General features: G+C 50.8%; 1 protein-coding gene across 1 annotated transcript in view; it reads left to right on the plus strand.

The window, feature by feature from the left end:
- adcy3a (adenylate cyclase 3a) overlaps window positions 1–18,502 on the plus strand; it is a 53,771-nt gene that overhangs the window by 27,384 nt on the left and 7,885 nt on the right. Inside the window, exons 8-13 of the mRNA XM_052012672.1 lie at window positions 30–117; window positions 1,703–1,819; window positions 7,502–7,764; window positions 16,535–16,616; window positions 17,510–17,668; window positions 18,088–18,234. Coding sequence (XP_051868632.1) covers window positions 30–117; window positions 1,703–1,819; window positions 7,502–7,764; window positions 16,535–16,616; window positions 17,510–17,668; window positions 18,088–18,234 — 856 coding nt within the window. The remainder of the gene's footprint in view (window positions 1–29; window positions 118–1,702; window positions 1,820–7,501; window positions 7,765–16,534; window positions 16,617–17,509; window positions 17,669–18,087; window positions 18,235–18,502) is intronic.

The raw sequence follows: 18,502 nt of genomic DNA on the forward strand, positions 1-18,502 counted from the left end.
TCAGTTGGTCTCCTCCCTCTCCCTCACAGGTTGTGGATCAATTACATCACATTTGTCATCGGGGAGATCCTACTCCTGATCCTCACCGTCCTGTCCCTCGCTGCTATCTTCCCCAGGGTGAGTCCGTCCTTCCCTCCCCCCACGGTGTCCCTCCCTCCCCCCACTGTCCGTCCCTCCCTCCCTCCCTCCCCCCCCCACAGTTCCGTCCCTCCCTCTCTCCATCCCCCACGTGTCCCTCCCTCCCTCCCCCATGGTTCCATCCCTCCCTCTCTCCTTCCCCCACGTGTCCCTCCTTCCCTCCCTCCCCCCACAGCCTGTCCCTCCCTCCCTCCCCCCACAGCCTGTCCCTCCCTCCCTCCCCCACTGTGTCCATCCCTCCCTCCCCCACGGTCCCCTCTCTCCCTCCACAGTGAGTACGTCCCTCCCTCCCCCAACAGTCTGTCCCTCCCTCCCTCCCTCCCCCCCCTATGTGTCCCTCCCTCCCCCATGTGTCCCTCCTTCCCTCCCTCCCCCTGCAGTCTGTCCCTCCCTCACTCCCCCACGGTCCTTCCCTCCCTCCCTCCCCCACGATGAGTCACAGAGTCACCCAGCACGGAAACAGGCCTTCAGCCCAACTTGTCCGTGCCGACCAAGGTGCGTTACCGAGTTAGACCTATTTGCCCATGTTTGGCCCTTATCCCTCTAAACATAGAATAGGCCCTTCGGCCCTCAAATAAGATGAGATCAGATTTCTTTATTAGTCACATGTACATCGAAACACACAGTGAAATGCATCTTTTGCGTAGAGTGTTCTGGGGGGCAGCCTGCAAGTGTCGCCACGCTTCCAGCGCCAACATAGCATACCCACAACTTCCTAACTTGTACGTCTTTGGAATGTGGGAGGAAACCGGAGCACCCGGAAGAAACCCACGCAGACATGGGGAGAACGTACAAACTCTTTACAGAGTGGCCGGAATCGAACCTGAGTCACTGGCGCTGTAATATCGTTACGCTAACCGCTACACTACCGCGCCACTGTGCCGAACTAAACTAGTCCATCACACCATCCATCTCCCTCCATTCCCTTCACATCCATGTGCCTGTCCAATAACCTCTTGAACACACATATTGTGCCTGCCTCCACCACCACCCCAGGCAGCACATTCCAGGCACCCACCACTCTTTGTGTAAAGGACTCGCCCCGCACATCTCCTCTGAACTTAGCCCCTCTCACCTTGTGCATGCTCTCTGGTACTTGACATTTCAACCCTGGGAAAAAGACTGTCTATCTCTGCCTCTCATAATTTTATAAGCTTCTATCAGGTCTCTCCTCAGACTTTGAAGCTCCAGAGAAAACAACCCAAGTTTGTCCAACCTCTCCTTATAGCTCATACTCTCTGATCCAGGCAGCATGCTGGTGAACCTCTTCTGCACCGTCTCCAGAGCCTCCCCCAGTGCGAGTCTCCCTCCATCACTCCCTCCCCCAGTGCGAGTCTCCCTCCATCACTCCCTCCCCCAGTGCGAGTCTCCCTCCCTCACTCCCTCCCCCAGGGCAAGTCTCCCTCCCTCACTCCCTCCCCCAGTGCGAGTCTCCCTCCATCACTCCCTCCCCCAGTGCGAGTCTCCCTCCATCACTCCCTCCCCCAGTGCGAGTCTCCCTCCCTCACTCCCTCCCCCAGGGCAAGTCTCCCTCCCTCACTCCCATGGGTTTATTGTGTTTCAGATGTTCCCAGAGAAGCTGGTGGTGTTCTCCACCTGGATCGACCGGACTCGCTGGGCACGGAACACGTGCGCTGTCACCTCTGCTCTCATCGTTACCCTGGCACATACTGCTGACATGGTGAGTGAGGCAGGTGTGCCCTGCCCAGCTTGCACACTCACTCCACACACACACCTGCACACTCCTACCCACACTTGCTCACACACTCCCACACACACTTGCACACTCGCTCCCACACGCACTCGCACACTCACACCTACACACATCTGCACATTCATTCTCTCGCACACTCCTACACACACTGGCTTTTACACACTCATTCGGACACACTTGCACACTGTTATGCACTGCCCTTTACACACACTTGCACACTCGCTCCGACACACTTTCACACTCACCTCTGCACGCACGCACACCTGCACACTCACCCGTGCACACACTTGCACACTCAGTCTTACACACACTTGCACACAGTCTTACACACACTTACTCCTGCACACACACACTCAGTCCTATACACACACTTACACGCTCAGTCCTACACAAATACACTTGCACACTTGCTCCGACACACACTTGTACACTCAATCCTGCACACACACTCATCAGTTCAACACATACTCCTACACACACTCAATCCTAGACACACTCACATCTACACACTCACTCTCAGCGTGGTTGTATTGGGGCTGGGGTTGTGTTGGGGGTGTGTTAGGGTGAGGGTGTGTTGGGTGGGTTTGTGTTGGGGTGGGGGTGTTGGGGTGACGATGTATTGGGGGTGGGCTGTGATTAGGGGTGGGAGGGTGTTGGGGTTGGGGATGTATTGGGGCTGTGTTGGGGTGGGGTTGTGTTGGAGGTGGGGTTGGGGTGGGGGAGTGTTATGGATGGGGTTGTGTTGTGGGCAGGGTAGTGTTGGGAGCGGGGTTGTCTTGTGGGCGAGCTGTTGGGGATGGGAGTGTGTTGGTGGTGTTGAGGGTGGGGGTGGGGTGGGGTTGTGTTGGCGTGGGGTGTGGTGTGGTGGGGGTGCTTTGGGTGTGGGTATGTTGGGGGTGGGGATGTATTGGGGGTATAGAAACATAGAAAACCTACAGCACAATACAGGCCATCCAGCCCATAAAGCAGCGCCGAACATGTCCCTACCCTAGAAATTACTAGGCTTACCCATAGCCAAAAGTCTCTCAAAATACCCTACTGTATCCGCCTCCACCGCCGTTGCCGGCAGCCCATTCCACACACTCACCACTCTCTGAGTTAAAAACTTACCCCTGACATCTCTTCTGTACCTACTTCCCAGCACCTTAAACCTATGTCCTCTTGTGGCCACCATTTCAGCCCTGGGGAAAAGCCTCTGACTATCTACCCGATCAATGCCTCTCATCGTCTTATACACCTCTGTCAGGTCCCCCCTCATCCTCCGTCGCTCCAAGGAGTAAAAGCCAAGTTCCCTCAACCTGCTTTCATAAGGCATGCTCCGCATTCCAGGCAGCATCCTTGTAAATTTCCTCTGCACCCTCTCTATGGCTTCCACATCCTTCCTGTAGTGAGGTGACCAGAACTGAGCACAATACTCCAAGTGGGGTCTGACCAGGGACCTATATAGCTGCAACAATACCTCTTGGCTCCTAAATTCAATTCCACGATTGATGAAGGACAATACACCATATGCCTTCTTAACCACAGAGTCAACCAGTGCAGCTGCTTTGAGCGTCCTATGGACTCAGATCCCAAGATCCCTCTGATCCTCCACACTGCCTCCAAGAGTCCTACCATTAATACTACATTCCGCCAACATATTTGACCTACCAAAATGAACTACTTCACACTTATCTGGGTTGAACTGCATCTGCTACTTCTCAGCCCAACTTTGCATCCTATGTCCTGCTGTAACCCCTGACAGCCCTCCAAACTATCCACAACACCTCCAACCTTTGTGTCATCCACAAACTTACTAACCCATCCCTCCACTTCCTCATCCAGGTCGTTTATAAAAATCACAAAGAGTAAGGGTCCCAGTACAGATCCCTGAGGTACACCACTGGTCACCGACCTCCACTCAGAATATGACCCTTCAACAACCACTCTTTGCCTTCTGTGGGCCAGCCAGTTCTGGATCCACACTGCAATGTCCCCTTGGATCCCATGCCTCCTCACCTTCTCCATAAGCCTCGCATGGGGTACCTTATCAAATGCCTTGCTGAAATCCATATACACTACATCTACTGCTCTCCCTTCATCGATGTGTTCAGTCACATCCTCAAAAAATTCAATCAGGCTCGTAAGGCAGGACCTGCCCTTGACAAAGCCATGCTGACTATTCCTAATCATATTATACCTCTCCAAATGTTCATAAATCCTGCCTCTCAAGATCTTTTCCATTAGCTTACCAACCACTGAGGTAAGAGTCACTGGTCTATAATATCCTAGGCTATCTCTACTCCCTTTCTTGAATAAGGGAACAACATCCGCAACCCTCCAATCCTCTGGAACCTCTGCCGTCTCCATTGACGACACAAAGATCATCGTCAGAGGCTCCGCTTTCTCTTCCCTCGCCTCCCACAGCAGCCTGGGGTACATCTCATCCGGTCCTGGCAACTTATCCAACTTGATGCTTTCCAAAAGTTTCAGCACCTCGTCTTTCCTAATATCTACATGCTCAAGCTTTTCAGCCTGCTGCAAATCCCCACTACAATCCCCTGGATCTTTTTCCGTGGTGAATACTGATGTAAAGTATTCATTAAGTACCTCCGCTATTTCTTCCGGATCCATACACACTTTCCCACTGCTGCACTTGATAGGCCCTATCCTTTCGCATCTTATCCTCTTACTCTTCACATACTTGTAGAACACCTTGGGTTTTTCCTTAATCCTGCCCGCCAAGGCCTTCTCAAGTCCCCTCCTGGCTCTCCTAATTCCCTTCTTAAGCTCCTTCCTGTTAGCCTTATACTCTTCCAGATCTCTAACATTACCTAGTTTTCTGTACCTTTTGTAAGCTTTTCTTTTCCTTTTGACTAGATTTATTGCAACCTTTGTACACCACGGTTCCTGTATTCTATTGTAACATCCCTGTCTCATTGGAACATGACTGTGCAGAACTCCACACAAATACCCCCTGAATATTTGCCACATATCTTCCGTACTTTTCCCTGAGAACATCTGTTCCCAATTTAATCTTCCGATTTCCTGCCTGAGAGCCTCATAATTCCCTTTACTCCAAGTAAACACCTTTCTAGCCTGTCTGTTCCTATCCCTCTCCAGTGCTAACGTAAAGGAGATAGAATTATGATCACTATCACCAAAATGTTCACCCACTGAGAGATCTGACACCTGACCAGCTTCATTACCCAATATCAAATCAAGCGCAGCCTCTCCTCTTGTAGGCTTATCTACATATTGTGTCAAGAATCCTTCCTGAACACACTTAACAAACTCCACCCCATCCAAACCCCTCACTGTCTGGAGATGCCAATCGATATTTGGGAAATTAAAATCTGTCATCACAACAACTCTGTTATTCTCACACCTTTCTAGGATCTATTTCCCTATCTGCTCCTCGATATCCCTGTTACTATTGGGCGGCCTATAAAAAACACCCAGTAAAGTTATTGACCCCTTCCTGTTCCTAACCTCCACCCACAGAGACTCCGTAGACATCCACATTTTCTGCAGCCGTGACACTCTCTCTGATCAACAGTGCCACTCCCCCACCTCTATTGCCTCCATCCCTGTCCTTTCTGAAACATCTAAAACCCGGGACTTGAAGTAACCATTCCTGTCCCTGAGCCATCCAAGTCTCCGTGATGGCCACCACATCATAGCTCCAAGTATTGATCCAAGCTCATCCGCCTTGTTCACAATACTCCTTGCGTTAAAATAGACACATCTCAAACCGTCGGTTTGAGCACATCCCTTGTCTATCACCTGCCTTTCCTTCCTCTTGTACTGTCTACAATCTTTCTCTATTTGAGAGCCAAACACCTCTTCCCCAGCCTCTCCAGTTCGGATCCCACCCCCCAACAATTCTAGTTTAAACTCCCCCCAGTAGCCTTAGCAAACCTCCCTGCCAGGATATTGGTCCCCCTGGGATTCAAGTGAAACCCGTCCTTTTTGTACAGGTCATACCTGCCCCAAAAGAGGCCGCAATGATCCAGCAATCTGAATCCTTGCCCCTCACTCCAATCCCTCAGCCACGCATTTAACCTCCTCCTCATTCTATTCCTATCCCCACTGTCACGTGGCACAGGCAGTAATCCGGAAATTACTACCTTTGAGGTCCTGCTTCTCAACTTCCATCCTAATTCTCTATAGTCTCTTTTCAGGACCTCATCCCTTTCCCTACCTCTGTCGTTGGTACCAATATGTACCACGACCTCTGGCTGTTCTCCCTCCCTCTGCAGGATATCTTGGACGCGATCTGAAACGTCCCGGACCCTGGCACCTGGGAGGCAAACTACCTTCCGAGTTTCTTTCCTGCATCCACAGAATCACCTCTCTCCCCCATTAACTATAAAGAGTCCCCCATCACTAGTGCCCTCCTCTCTCCTTCCCTACCCAACTGAGCCACAGGGCCGGACTCTGTGCCAGAGGCACTGCCACTGTTGCTTCCCGCAGGTAGGCTGTCTCCCCCAACAGTACTCAAGCAGGAGTACTTATTGTCAAGGGGTACAGCCACAGGGGTACTCTCTAGTACCTGACTCTTCCCCTTCCCCCTCCTGACTGTGACCCACTTGCCTGACTCCTGTGGCCCCGGTGTGACCACCTGTCTATAACTCCTTTCTATCACCTCCCCATTCTCTCTGACCAGACGAAGGTCATCGAGCTGCCTCTCCAGTTCCCTAATGCGGTCCCTTAGGAGCTGCACCTCGACACACCGGGTGCAGATGTGGCCGTCCAGAAGGCTGGGAGACTCCAGGACCTCCCACATCTGACACCGAGCACAGAAAACCGCACCCATTCTACTTCCTTACCTCTATTAGCACCTACCTCGCCTCACCCCGTTACCGCCTAAGCCCGTTGAGCCAAAGCCCAATCACTCTGCTCCCTCTCACTCCGCTGCCCGCACCAACGCTGCCCGCTGGATATGGCGGTCTGCTTGTTAACTGTATGGGGTTGGGGGGTGTTGGGGTTGTGTTGTAGGTGTGTTGGGTAGGGGGTGTGTTGGGTGGGGTGTGAGGTTGTGTTGTGGTTGGGGTTGTGTTGGAGGTGGTGGTGTGTTGTGGTTGGGGTTGTGTTGCTAGTGTGGTGGGGTTGTGTTGTGGGTGGGGTTGTTTAGGGGGTGGGAGCGTTGGTGTTGGGCGTGGGGTTGTTTTGGAGGTGGTGGTGTGTTGTGGTTGGGGTTGTGTTGCTGGTGTGGTGGGGTTGTGTTGTGGGTGAGGTTGTTTTGGGGGTGGGAGTGTTGGTGTTGGACATGGGGTTTTGGAGGTGGGAGCGTTGGTGTTGGATGTGGGGTTGTGTTGGGGGTGGGGTTGTTTTGGGGTGGAGAGAGTTGGTTTTGGGGGTGGGGTGTGTTATGGTGGGGGTGTGTTGGTGTTGGGGATGGGGTGGTGCTGGGAGTGGGTGGGTGTTGGTGGGTGGTGTTGGCGGTGGGGTTGTGTTGGAAGTTGGGGGGTGTGTTGGTGTTGGGTGTGGGGTTGTGTTGGGGGTGTGTTAGGGTTAGGGTTAGGGAGGTGTTGGTGTTGAGGGGGAGGTGTGTTGGGGTTCAGCTGTTCCGGGGCCGGAGGTGACAATGGGTTAGGCTCAGGGTGAAGCAGATCTGGCTGGGAACTCCCTGGGTGGGGCTTTCAGTGATGTTGAGTCTTTCCGCAGCTCGTCTGCCTGCACAGTTACCAGTCTCCACCTGACAGGAACCTGAACCTGAGCCTGAGCCACAGCAGCTGTGTGAAGGACCCAAAGTACTACAGCTACATCTCAGTGCTGGCGCTCATCGGCACCACCATGTTGGTGCAGGCCAGCCACATGGTGAAGGCATCCCTGATGCTGGTGATCGGAGGCACTTACAGCCTGCTCAGCCTTGTGGGCTGGAGGGACATCTTCGAGGACTACGATCGAGAACGCTTCCAGCACCTGCAGTAAGTGGATGAGACCAGGGTATTCACTCTTGTTTTTCATCTGTATTAATGATTTGGATGAGAATGTACAAGACGTGGTCAGTAAGTTTGTGGATGACACCAAAATTGGTGGTGTGGTGGACAGCGAGGAAGGTTGTCTGAGGTTACAAAGGGTTCTGGATCAACTGGGAATGTCAGCCAAGGAATGGCAAATGGAATTTAACTTGAACAGGGTAGGGTGATGCATTTTGGCAAGTTAAACCAGGATAGGATTTACATAGTGAATGGCAGGGCCCTGGGAAGTGTTGCAGAACAGAGAGACCCAGAGTTACGAGTGCCTAGCTCCCTGAAAATGACGTCAGGTTGACAAATCAAGGCATTACAAGCTGTACAAGATGTTGGTGAGACCACACTTGAAGTGTGCAATTCTGGTCATACAGCATGGAAACAGGTCCTTCGGCCCAACTGGTACAACCTCTTTTCCAACTGAAAATCATGTCTTAGGAACTTATTTGAGTTTTTTGATGATGTGACCAAGAAAATTGATGAGGGCAGGGCAGTAGACGTGGTTTATATGGACTTCAGTAAGTCCTTTGATAAGGTTCCACATGGTAGGCTGCTCTGGAAGGTTAGATCACATGGGATCCAGGGAGAGCTGGCTAATTGGATGCACAATTGGCTTGCTGGTAGGAAGCAGAGGGAGATGGTGGAAAGTTGTTTCTCGGACTGAAGGCCCGTGACCTGTGGTGTGCCTCAGGGGTTGGTGCTGGGCCCATTGTTGTTTGTCATCCATATCAATGATTTGGATAAGAATGTACAAGGCACGGTTTGTAAGATTGCAGATGACACTAAAATATCTGGTTTTGTAGACAATGAAGAAGGTTATCAAAAATTACAGGGGGATCTTGGTCAGCTGAGTGGGCTGAGGATTGGCAAATGGAGTTTAATTCCGGTAAGTGCAAGGTGATGCATTTTGGAAAGTCAGATCCACGTTGGACTTGCACAGTGAATGATAGGGCCCTGGGGAGTGTTGCAGAACAGAGGGACCCTGGAGTATAGGTAGACAGGGTGCTGAAAGTAGAGTCACAGGTAGACAGGCTGGTGAAGAAGTCTGTTGGCATGCTGGCCTTCATCAGGGCATTGAGTATAGAAGTTGGGAGGTCACAGTGCAGTTGTACAGGATGCTGGTGAGGTTACATTTGGAGTATTGTGTTCAGTTTTGGTCGCCCTGCTCTAGGAAAGATGTGATTAAACTGGAAAGAGTGCAGAAAAGATTTACCAGGATGTTGCCAGGACTTGAGGAACTGAGTTATGGAGAGAGGTTGGACAGGCTGGGACTTTATTCCTTGGAGCGTAGGAGACTGAGAGGTGATCTTATAGAGTGTATAAAATCATGAGGGGCATAGACAGGGTGAATGCTCTTTTCCCAAGGTTAGGGAATCAAGAACTAGAGGGCACAGGTTAAGGTGAGAGGGGAGAACTTTAATTAACATTAAAGTTAATGTTAATCTTTACATTAACAACATTCAAAAGCCAGTTTTAGAAGGTTATGGGCCAAATGTTGGCAGATGGGATTGGCTTGCATGGGGCATCTTGGCATCATGATCCAGTTGGGCTGAAGGGCCTGTTTCTGTGCGGTACAACTCTGACTCTCTGGTCCATGCCGACCAAGATTCCCATCTAAGTCAGACCGATTTGGCCCATGTCCCTCTGAACCTTTCCTATCCATGGACCTGTCCAAGTGTCTTTTAAACAATGTAATTGTGACCATTCACCCTGTCTACGGCCCTCGAGAGTTATAAACCTCCATAAGGTCACCCCTCAGCCTCCTTCGCTCCAGGGAAAGCAGCCCCAGGCTATGCAGCCTCTCCTTATTAGATCAAGTCCTCCAGTCCCAGTAACACTCCTGTGAATCTTTCCTGCACCCTTTCCAGCTTAATCTCACCCTTCCTATAGTATGGCGACCGGAACGGCACACAATGCTCCATATGTCTATCCACGTTCCAGTACAATCTCCCACTCTTGTATTCTGTGCCTTGGCCATTGAAGACAAGAATTGTGAACACCTTCCTAACCTCACCCATCAGTCCTGCTCCCTTCCGGTATCTGTGGATGGACACTCCGAGACTTGGTATCCTGCTTCGCCCTGATTAGTCCCTCCCTCCCACTCCAACCAATGTGCCAATGTACTAACTAACCTTAACCCTAAGGCATGGGGCCTCGGAATTGCAGGGAACGCTACAGGGTTGCGATCGATGGGATGGATGCAATGAATGGCCTCCTCAGAAACACATCAAAATGGAACAGTACAGCAGAGGAACAGGCCCTTCAGCCCACAGTGTCTGTACTGAACGTGATGCCAAATTAAACTAATCCTATCTGCCTGCTCGATCCATATCCCTCCATCACCTGCCTGTTCATGTGTCTGTCTAAATGCCTTTTAAACCCCTCTATCGTATTTGCCTTCACCTCCACCCCTGGCAGCACATTCCAGGCACCCACTACACTCTGTGTAAAAAAAAACTTGCCTCACACATCTCCTTTGAACTTTCCCCCTCTCACCTTAAATGCATGCCCTCTGGTATTAGATATTTCAACCCTGGTAAAAAGATACTGGCTGTCCATAATTTTAAGGTAATTGGAGTCAGGTATAAGGGGATGAAGGAGATAAGTTTTTTACGCAGAGAGTGGTGGGTGCGTGGAACGCACTGCTGGCAGAGGTGCTGGGGGCAGATACATTAAGGACATTTGGACAGACACATGAATGATAGAGAAATGGAGGGCTATGTGGGAGGGAACGGATAGATAAATATTAGGGCAGGCATAGTAGTGTAGCAGTTAGCATAAGATAAGGCACGGTAGTGCAGCGGTTAGCATAACACTATTACAGCGCCAGTGACCCGGGTTCAATTCCCGCCGCTGTCTGTAAGGAGCTTGTACGTTCTCCCTCTGTCTGCGTGGGTTTCCTCCGGGTGCGCTGGTTTCCTCCCACATTCCAAAGACGTACGGGTTAGGAAGTTGTGGGCATACTATGTTGGCACCGGAAGTGTGGCGACACTTGTGGGCTGCCCCCAGAACACTCTACGCAAAAGATGCATTTCACTGTGTGTTTCGATGTACATGTGGCTAATAAAGAAATCTTATAGAACCATAGAACAAAACAGCAGAATACAGGCCCTCTGGCCCACCATGTTGTGCTGCCCTTCAAACCACACCTAAGGCTATCTAACCCCTTCCACCCACATATCCCTCTATCTTAAATTCCTCCATATGCTTATCTAACAATCTCTTGAACTTGATCAACGTATCAGCCTCCACCACCACCCCAGGCAGTGCATTCCACGCACCAACCACTCTCTGGGTGAAAAACCTCCCTCTGACATCTCCCTTGAACTTCCCACCCATTACCTTAAAGTCATGGCCTCTTGTTTTGAGCATTGGTGCCCTGGGAAAGAGGCGCTGGCTGTCCACTCTATCTATTCCTCTCAATATGTTGTATACCTCTATTATCATGTCTCCCCTCATCCTCCTTCTCTCCTTTAGTCTCTCCTCATAATCCATACTCTCCAATCCAGGCAGCATCCTGGTAAATCTCCTCTGCACCCTTTCCAATGCCTCCACATCCTTCCTATAATGAGGTGACCAGAACTGGACACAGTACTCTAAGTGTGGTCTAACCAGAGTTTTGTAGAGCTGCATCATCACTTTGCGGCTCTTAAACTCGATCCCACGACTTATGAAAGTTAACATCCCATAAGCTTTCTTGACTACCCTATCCACCTGTGAGGCAACTTTCAGTGATCTGTGGATATGAACCCCTAGATCCCTCTGCTCCTCTGCACTACCCAGAATCCTGCCATTTACCTTGTACTCCGCCTTGGAGTTTCTCCTTCCAAAGTGTACCACCTCACACTTCTCCGGATTGAACTCCATCTGCCACTTGTCAGCCCAGCTCTGCATCCTATCAATGTCCCTCTCTAAGCTTCGACAGCCCTCCACACTATCCACACCACCACCGATCTTTGTGTCATCTGCAAACTTGCTAACTCACCCTTCCACCCCCTCATCTAAGTCATTAATAAATATCACAAAAAGTAGAGGTCCCAGAACTGATCCTTGTGGGACACGACTAGTCACAGCCCTCCAATCCGAATGCACTCCCTCCACCACAACCCTCTGCTTTCTACAGGCAAGCCAATTCTGAATCCACAGGGCCAAGCTTCCCTGGATCCCTTGGCCTCTGACCTTCAGAAGAAGCCTACCATGCGGAACCTTGTCAAACGCCTTACTAAAATCCATGTAGACCACATCCACTGCACTACCCTCATCAATCTTCCTGATATTGATAGGATGCAGAGCTGGGCTGACAAGTGGCAGATGGAGTTCAATCCGGAGAAGTGTGAGGTGGTATACTTTGGAAGGACAAACTCCAGGGCAGAGTACTGGGTAAATGGCAAGGTACTTGGCAGTGTGGAGGAGCAGAGGGATCTGGGGGTTCATATTCACAGTTCATTGAAAGTTGCCTCACAGGTGGAAAGAGCAGTTAAGAAGGCCAATGGGATGTTGGCTTTCATAAATCGTGGGATTGAGTTTAAGAGCCGCGAAGTGATGATGCAGCTTTACAAAACTCTAGTTAGGCCACACTTGGAGTACTGTGTTCAGTTCTGGTCGCCTCATCATAGGAAGGATGTGGAGGCGTTGGAGAGGGTGCAGAGGAGATTTACCAGGATGCTGCCTGGATTAGAAAATGAATATGAGGAGAGGCTTAAGGTGCTAGGGCTTTATTCACTGGAAAGGAGGAGGATGAGAGGAGACATGATAGAGGTATATAAAATACTGAGAGGAATAGATAAGAGTAGACAGTCAGCGCCTCCTTCCCAGGGCACCAATGCTCAAGACGAGAGGGCATGGCTTTAAGGTTACGGGTGGGAGGTTCAGGGGAGATGTCAGGGGGAGGTTTTTCACCCAGAGAGTGGTTAGTGCATGGAATGCACTGCCTGGGGTGGTGGTGGAGGCAGATACATTGAACAGTTTCAAGAGCTTGTTGGATAGGCATATGGAGGAGTGTGGGATGGGGGGATATGCGGGAGGAAGGGGTTAGGTAGTGTGAGGGTGGTTTGATGGACGGCACAACATGGTGGGCCGAAGGGCCTGTTTTGAGCTGTATGGTTCTATGGTTCTATGGTCACCTCCTCAAAGAACCCTATCAGGCTTGTGAGGCAAGATCTTCCCTTCACAAATCCATGCTGGCTGTCCCTAATCAGTCCATGATTCTCTAAATGATCATAGATCCTATCTCTTAGAATCCTTTCTAACAGGTTACCCACTTCAGACATAAGGCTCACTGGTCTGTAATTCCCTGGACTATCCCTACTACCTTTTTTGAATAAGGGGACAACATTCACCACCCTCCAGTCCTCTGGTACCATCCCCATGGACAACGAGGACTCAAAGATCCTAACCAACGGTTCAGCAATCTCCTCCCTCACCTTGCGAAGCAGCCTGGGGAATATTCCGTCAGGCCCTGTGGACTTATCTGTCCTAATATTTTCTGACAGCTCCAACACATCCTCTCTCCTAATATCTACATATTCTAGAACATTACCCTTACCAACACTGTCCTCAGCGTCATCAAGACCCCTCTCCTTGGTGAATACCGGAGGGAAGTATTCATTGAGAACCTCACCCACTTCCACAGCTTCCAGGCACATCCTCCCACCTTTGCCTTTAATCGGACCTACCTTTACTCTAGCCATCCTTCTGCTCTTCACATATGAGTAAAAAGCCTTGGGATTCTCCTTAACCCTACTCGCCAAAGCCTTTTCATGTCCCCTTCTCGCTCTCCTCAGCCCCTTCTTAAGTTCCTTCCTTGCTACTCTGTATTCCTCACGAGCCCTGTCTGATCCTTGCTGCTTACACCTCATGTATGCTGCCTTCTTCTTCCTAACTAGTTGTTCCACCTCTCTCGTCACCCACGGTTCCTTCACCCTGCCATTCCTTCTCTGCCTCACCGGGACATATTTATCCCTAACATCCTGCAAGAGATCCCTGAACATCGACCACATCTCCATAGTACATTTCCCTTCAAAAATGTCATCCCAATTTACACTCTCAAGTTCTCGCCTTATAGCCTCATAATTTGCCTTTCCCCAATTAAATATCCTCCCGTCCTCTTTGCTCCTATCCCTGTCCATGACAATTCCAAAGGTTATGGAGCAATGGTCACTGTCCCCCAAATGCTCACCCACCGATAGATCTGTCACCTGACCCGGTTCATTACCTAAAACTAGATCTAATATGGCATTCCCTCTCGTTGGCCTGTCAACATACTGCGTCAGGAATCCATCCTGGACACACTTAACAAACTCTGCCCCGTTTAAACCTTTGGCCCTAAGTAGGTGCAAATCAATATTTGGATAGTTGAAGTCTCCCATTATAATAACCCTGTTATTTTCGCATCTCTCCAAAAACTGCCTCCCAATCTGCTCCTCAGTATCCCTACTGCTACCGGGGGGGCCTATAGAATACTCCCAGTAGAGTAACTGCTCCTTTCTTATTCCTAACTTCCACCCATATTGACTCCAGAGAGGATCCTTCTACATTATCCACCCTTTCTGCAGCTGTAACAGTGTCCCTGACCAGTATCGCCACCCCTCCCTATCCCTTTTAAAACACTGAAAACCAGGGATATTCAATATCCGTTCCTGCCCTGATGTCAGCCACGTCTCTGTAATAGCCACAATATCATAGTCCCATGTACTTATCCAAGCTCTCAGTTCATCTCCCTTATTCCTGATGCTTCTTGTATTTAAGTAAATGCACTTTAGCCCATCCACCTTTCTACTTTTATAGCCTGTACTCTGCTTCTCCTTCCTCAAAGCCTCTCTACCTGTCAGATCTGACTTTTCCCCATCACCTTCTTCCTCTGACCTACTTCTCTGGTTCCCATCCCCCTCGCAATCTAGTTTAAACCCTCCTGAACCACCCTAGCAAACCCGGCTGCAAGGATATTAGAAACATAGAACTTAGGAAAACTACAGCACAATTCAGGCCCTTCGGCCCACAAAGCTGTGCTGAACATGTCCCTGCCCTAGAAGTTACTAGGCTTACCCATAACCCTCTATTTTACTCAGCTCCATGTACCTAACAGTTTCTTGAAAGACCCTATCGTATCCGCCTCCACCACTGTTTCCGGCAGCCCATTCCACACACTCACCACTCTCTGAGTAAAAAACTTACCCCTGACATATCCTCTATACCTACTCCCCAGCACCTTAATCCTATATCCTCTTGTGGCCACCATTTCAGCCCTGGGAAAAGCCTCTATCTACCCGATCAATACCTCTCATCATCTTATATACCTCAATCAGGTCCCCCCTCATCCTCTGTCTCTCCAAGGAGAAAAGGCCGAGTTCCCTCAACCTGCTTTCATAAGGCATGCTCCGCATTCCAGGCAGCATCCTTGTAAATCTCCTCTGCAACCTCTCTATGGCTTCCACATCTTTCCTGTAGTGAGGCGACCAGAACTGAGCACAGTACTCCGTGGGGTCTGACCAGCGACCTAACAATACCTCACGGCTCCTAAATTCAATTCCCCGATTGATGAAGGACAATACACCATATGCCTTCTTAACCACAGAGTCAACCTGCGCAGCCGCTTTGAGCGTCCTATGGACTTGCCAGGACCTCCACACTGCCAAGAGTCCTACCATTAAGACTATATTCCGCCAACATATTTGACCTACCAAAATGAACCACTTCACACTTATCTGGGTTGAACTGCATCTGCCACTTCTCAGCCCAACTCTGCATCCTACCTATGTCCCTCTATAACCTCTGATAACCCTCCAAACTATCCACAACACCCCCAACTTTCGTGTCATCTGCAAACTTACTAACCCACCCCTCCACTTCCTCATCCAGGTCGTTTATAAAAATCACAAAGATTTTAATAAAAATCATATTGGCCCCCCTCTGGTTCGGGTGTAACCTGTCCTCTCTGTACAGGTCCCACCTTCCCCAGAAGAGATCCCAATGATCCAAAAATCTAAAACCTTCCCTCCTGCACCAACTTCTCAGCCACACATTTATTTGCCATCTCCTCCTATTCCTACCTTCACTATTGCGTGGCACTGGCAGCAATCCCGAGATCGCTACCCTTGAGGTCCTGTTCTTCAGCCTTCTGCCTAGTTCCCTAAACTTACTTTTCAGGACCTCATCCCTCTTCCTACCTACGTCGTTGGTACCAACATGAACCACGACTTCTGGCTGTTCTCCTTCCCTCTCTAGAATGCTGTGGACCCGATCAGAGACATTCCGGACCCTGGCACCTGGGAGGCAACATACCATCCGGGATTCATGCTCACTGCCACACAACCTCCTATCTGTTCCCCTGACTATCGAGTCCCCTATCACTACTGCCTTCCTCTTCTCCTCCCTTCCCTTCTGAGTGGCAGGACTGGTCCCAGTGCCACAGACCTGGCTACTGCTGCTAGGCCCTGGCAGGTCATCTCCCTCAACGGCTTCCAAAGCGGAAAACCTGTTGTTGAGGGGAACAGCCTCTGGGCTCCTCTGTACTATCTTCCTGTTTGTTTTCTTAGTTATCTTTGAGCAGGATAAAATGTTGGCACAACATCATGGGCTGAAGGGCCTGTACTGTGCTGTAATGTTCTATGTTCTATGTAATGGGGCGACCAGAACACACACAGCACCCTGACGGATGGTTTATACAGCTGCCACGTGCCTCAACCCGTGTTGTGAGGAAGATGACGTTTGTCCTTTGTCCCTTCAGGTCGCTGGTGATTCCCTCTTGCTACCTGACGGTGGCCACCATCTTCGTCATGATACTGAGCTTTTACTGCTTCACCCGGCACGTGAGTGTAACCGTGTCACTAAGTGTGGTCACGTGTGTGTAACCGTGTCACATAGTGTGGTCACGTGTGTGTAACCGTGCCACATAGTGTGGTCACGTGTGTGTAACTGTGCCACATAGTGTGGTCACGTGTTTGTAACTGTGTCATGGAGTGTGGTCACGTGAGTGTAACCGTGTCACAGAGTCTGGTCACGTGTGTGTAACCGTGCCACGTAGTGTGGTCATGTGTGTGTAACCGTGTCACTGAGTGTGGTCACGTGTGTAACCGTGCCACATAGTGTGGTCACATGTGTAACTGTGCCACATAGTGTGGTCACGTGTTTGTAACTGTGTCATGGAGTGTGGTCACGTGAGTGTAACCGTGTCACAGAGTCTGGTCACGTGTGTGTAACCGTGCCACGTAGTGTGGTCACGTGTGTGTAACTGTGCCACGTAGTGTGGTCACGTGTGTGTAACCGTGCCACGTAGTGTGGTCACGTGTGTGTAACCATGTCGTGGAGTGTGGTCACGTGTGTATAACCAAGTCGTGGAGTGTGGTCACATGTGTGTAACTGTGCCATGTAGTGTTGTCACGTGTGTGTACCCATGCCACGTAGTGTGGTCACGTGTGTGTAACCATGTCGTGGAGTGTGGTCACGTGTGTAACTGTGTCACAGAGCACAGTCACGTGTGTAACTGTGTCATGGAGTGTAGACACATGATTTTAATCAAATATCATGGAGTATGGTCACATGTGTAACCATGTCATGGCATGTGGTCACATGATCATTGCTCCCAGGGCCGTCTCTCCTTCCTGATCAGCTGACTGAGGCACTGGGATTGTTGGGTGTGGAGCCTTGGTCCTGTAGGATGGGTGGGGAGGTGCTGAGCTCACTGACACTGCATCGCTCTCAGGTGGAGAAGTTGGCACGGACCCTGTTCCTCTGGAAGGTTGACGTTCACGAGCAGAAGGAGCGTGTTTACGAGATGCGACGCAGGAATGAAGCCCTCGTCACCAACATGTTGCCGGAGCACGTGGCTCGGCACTTCCTTGGCTCCAAGAAACGAGACGAGGTGACTGATGAAGTCTCACTTCCCTCCTGCACTCTCCCTCCCCGACATACTTCTCCCTCTCCCTCCCCCATCCCTTCTCCAGTCCCCTCTCCCACCACCCAGTGACTCCCTCTCCCTCCCACCCCCTCACCACCTCCCACCCCCTCCCTCCTTCACCCTCTCCCCCCAATCTCTCTCCCACCTTCCCTCTCTCTCTCTCCATCCCTCCCCCCTGTCCCTCCCCCACCATCTCCCCCTCCCCTCTCTCTCTCCCCTTCCCCTCTCTCTCTCCCATCTTCTCTCTCTCCCTCTTCCCGTAATTCCCTTTCTCTGCCCTCTCCCTCTCCCTCTCTCCTGGTCTTTACCTGTCCCTCACCTCTCTCTGCACTGCTGACCTGTAAGGTACTATGACCAGGGTTACTCTGCCTCTCCCACCTCAGGAGCTGTACAGCCAGAGCTACGATGAGATTGGTGTCATGTTTGCGTCGATTCCCAACTTCTCTGATTTCTACACAGAGGAGAGCATTAACAACGGTGGCATCGAGTGTCTGCGCTTCCTCAATGAGATCATCTCCGACTTTGATGGTGTAAGTACGTGTCTGAACTCAGGGGCAGTGAGTGGGGGCAGGGAGTGACACTGGAGATCGGGTATCCCCATGTGGGATATGGACGGGCTCGGAAATGTCACAGGTCACAGTTGGTCCCAGTAACACAGCTGTCTACGGACACTGACAGGCTGCCCAGTCCCCGGACACTGACCACAGGTGGACCGTACATCGAGCTCCCCTCCTCCGTGGAAACACGCCCTGTCCCATCAGCTTCTCAGCCTCGCATCCTTGAGCCCGGCTACCCTGA

This window comes from Pristis pectinata, chromosome 3, assembly GCF_009764475.1.
Source record: "Pristis pectinata isolate sPriPec2 chromosome 3, sPriPec2.1.pri, whole genome shotgun sequence".
Classification (NCBI taxonomy): Eukaryota; Metazoa; Chordata; class Chondrichthyes; order Rhinopristiformes; family Pristidae; genus Pristis; species Pristis pectinata.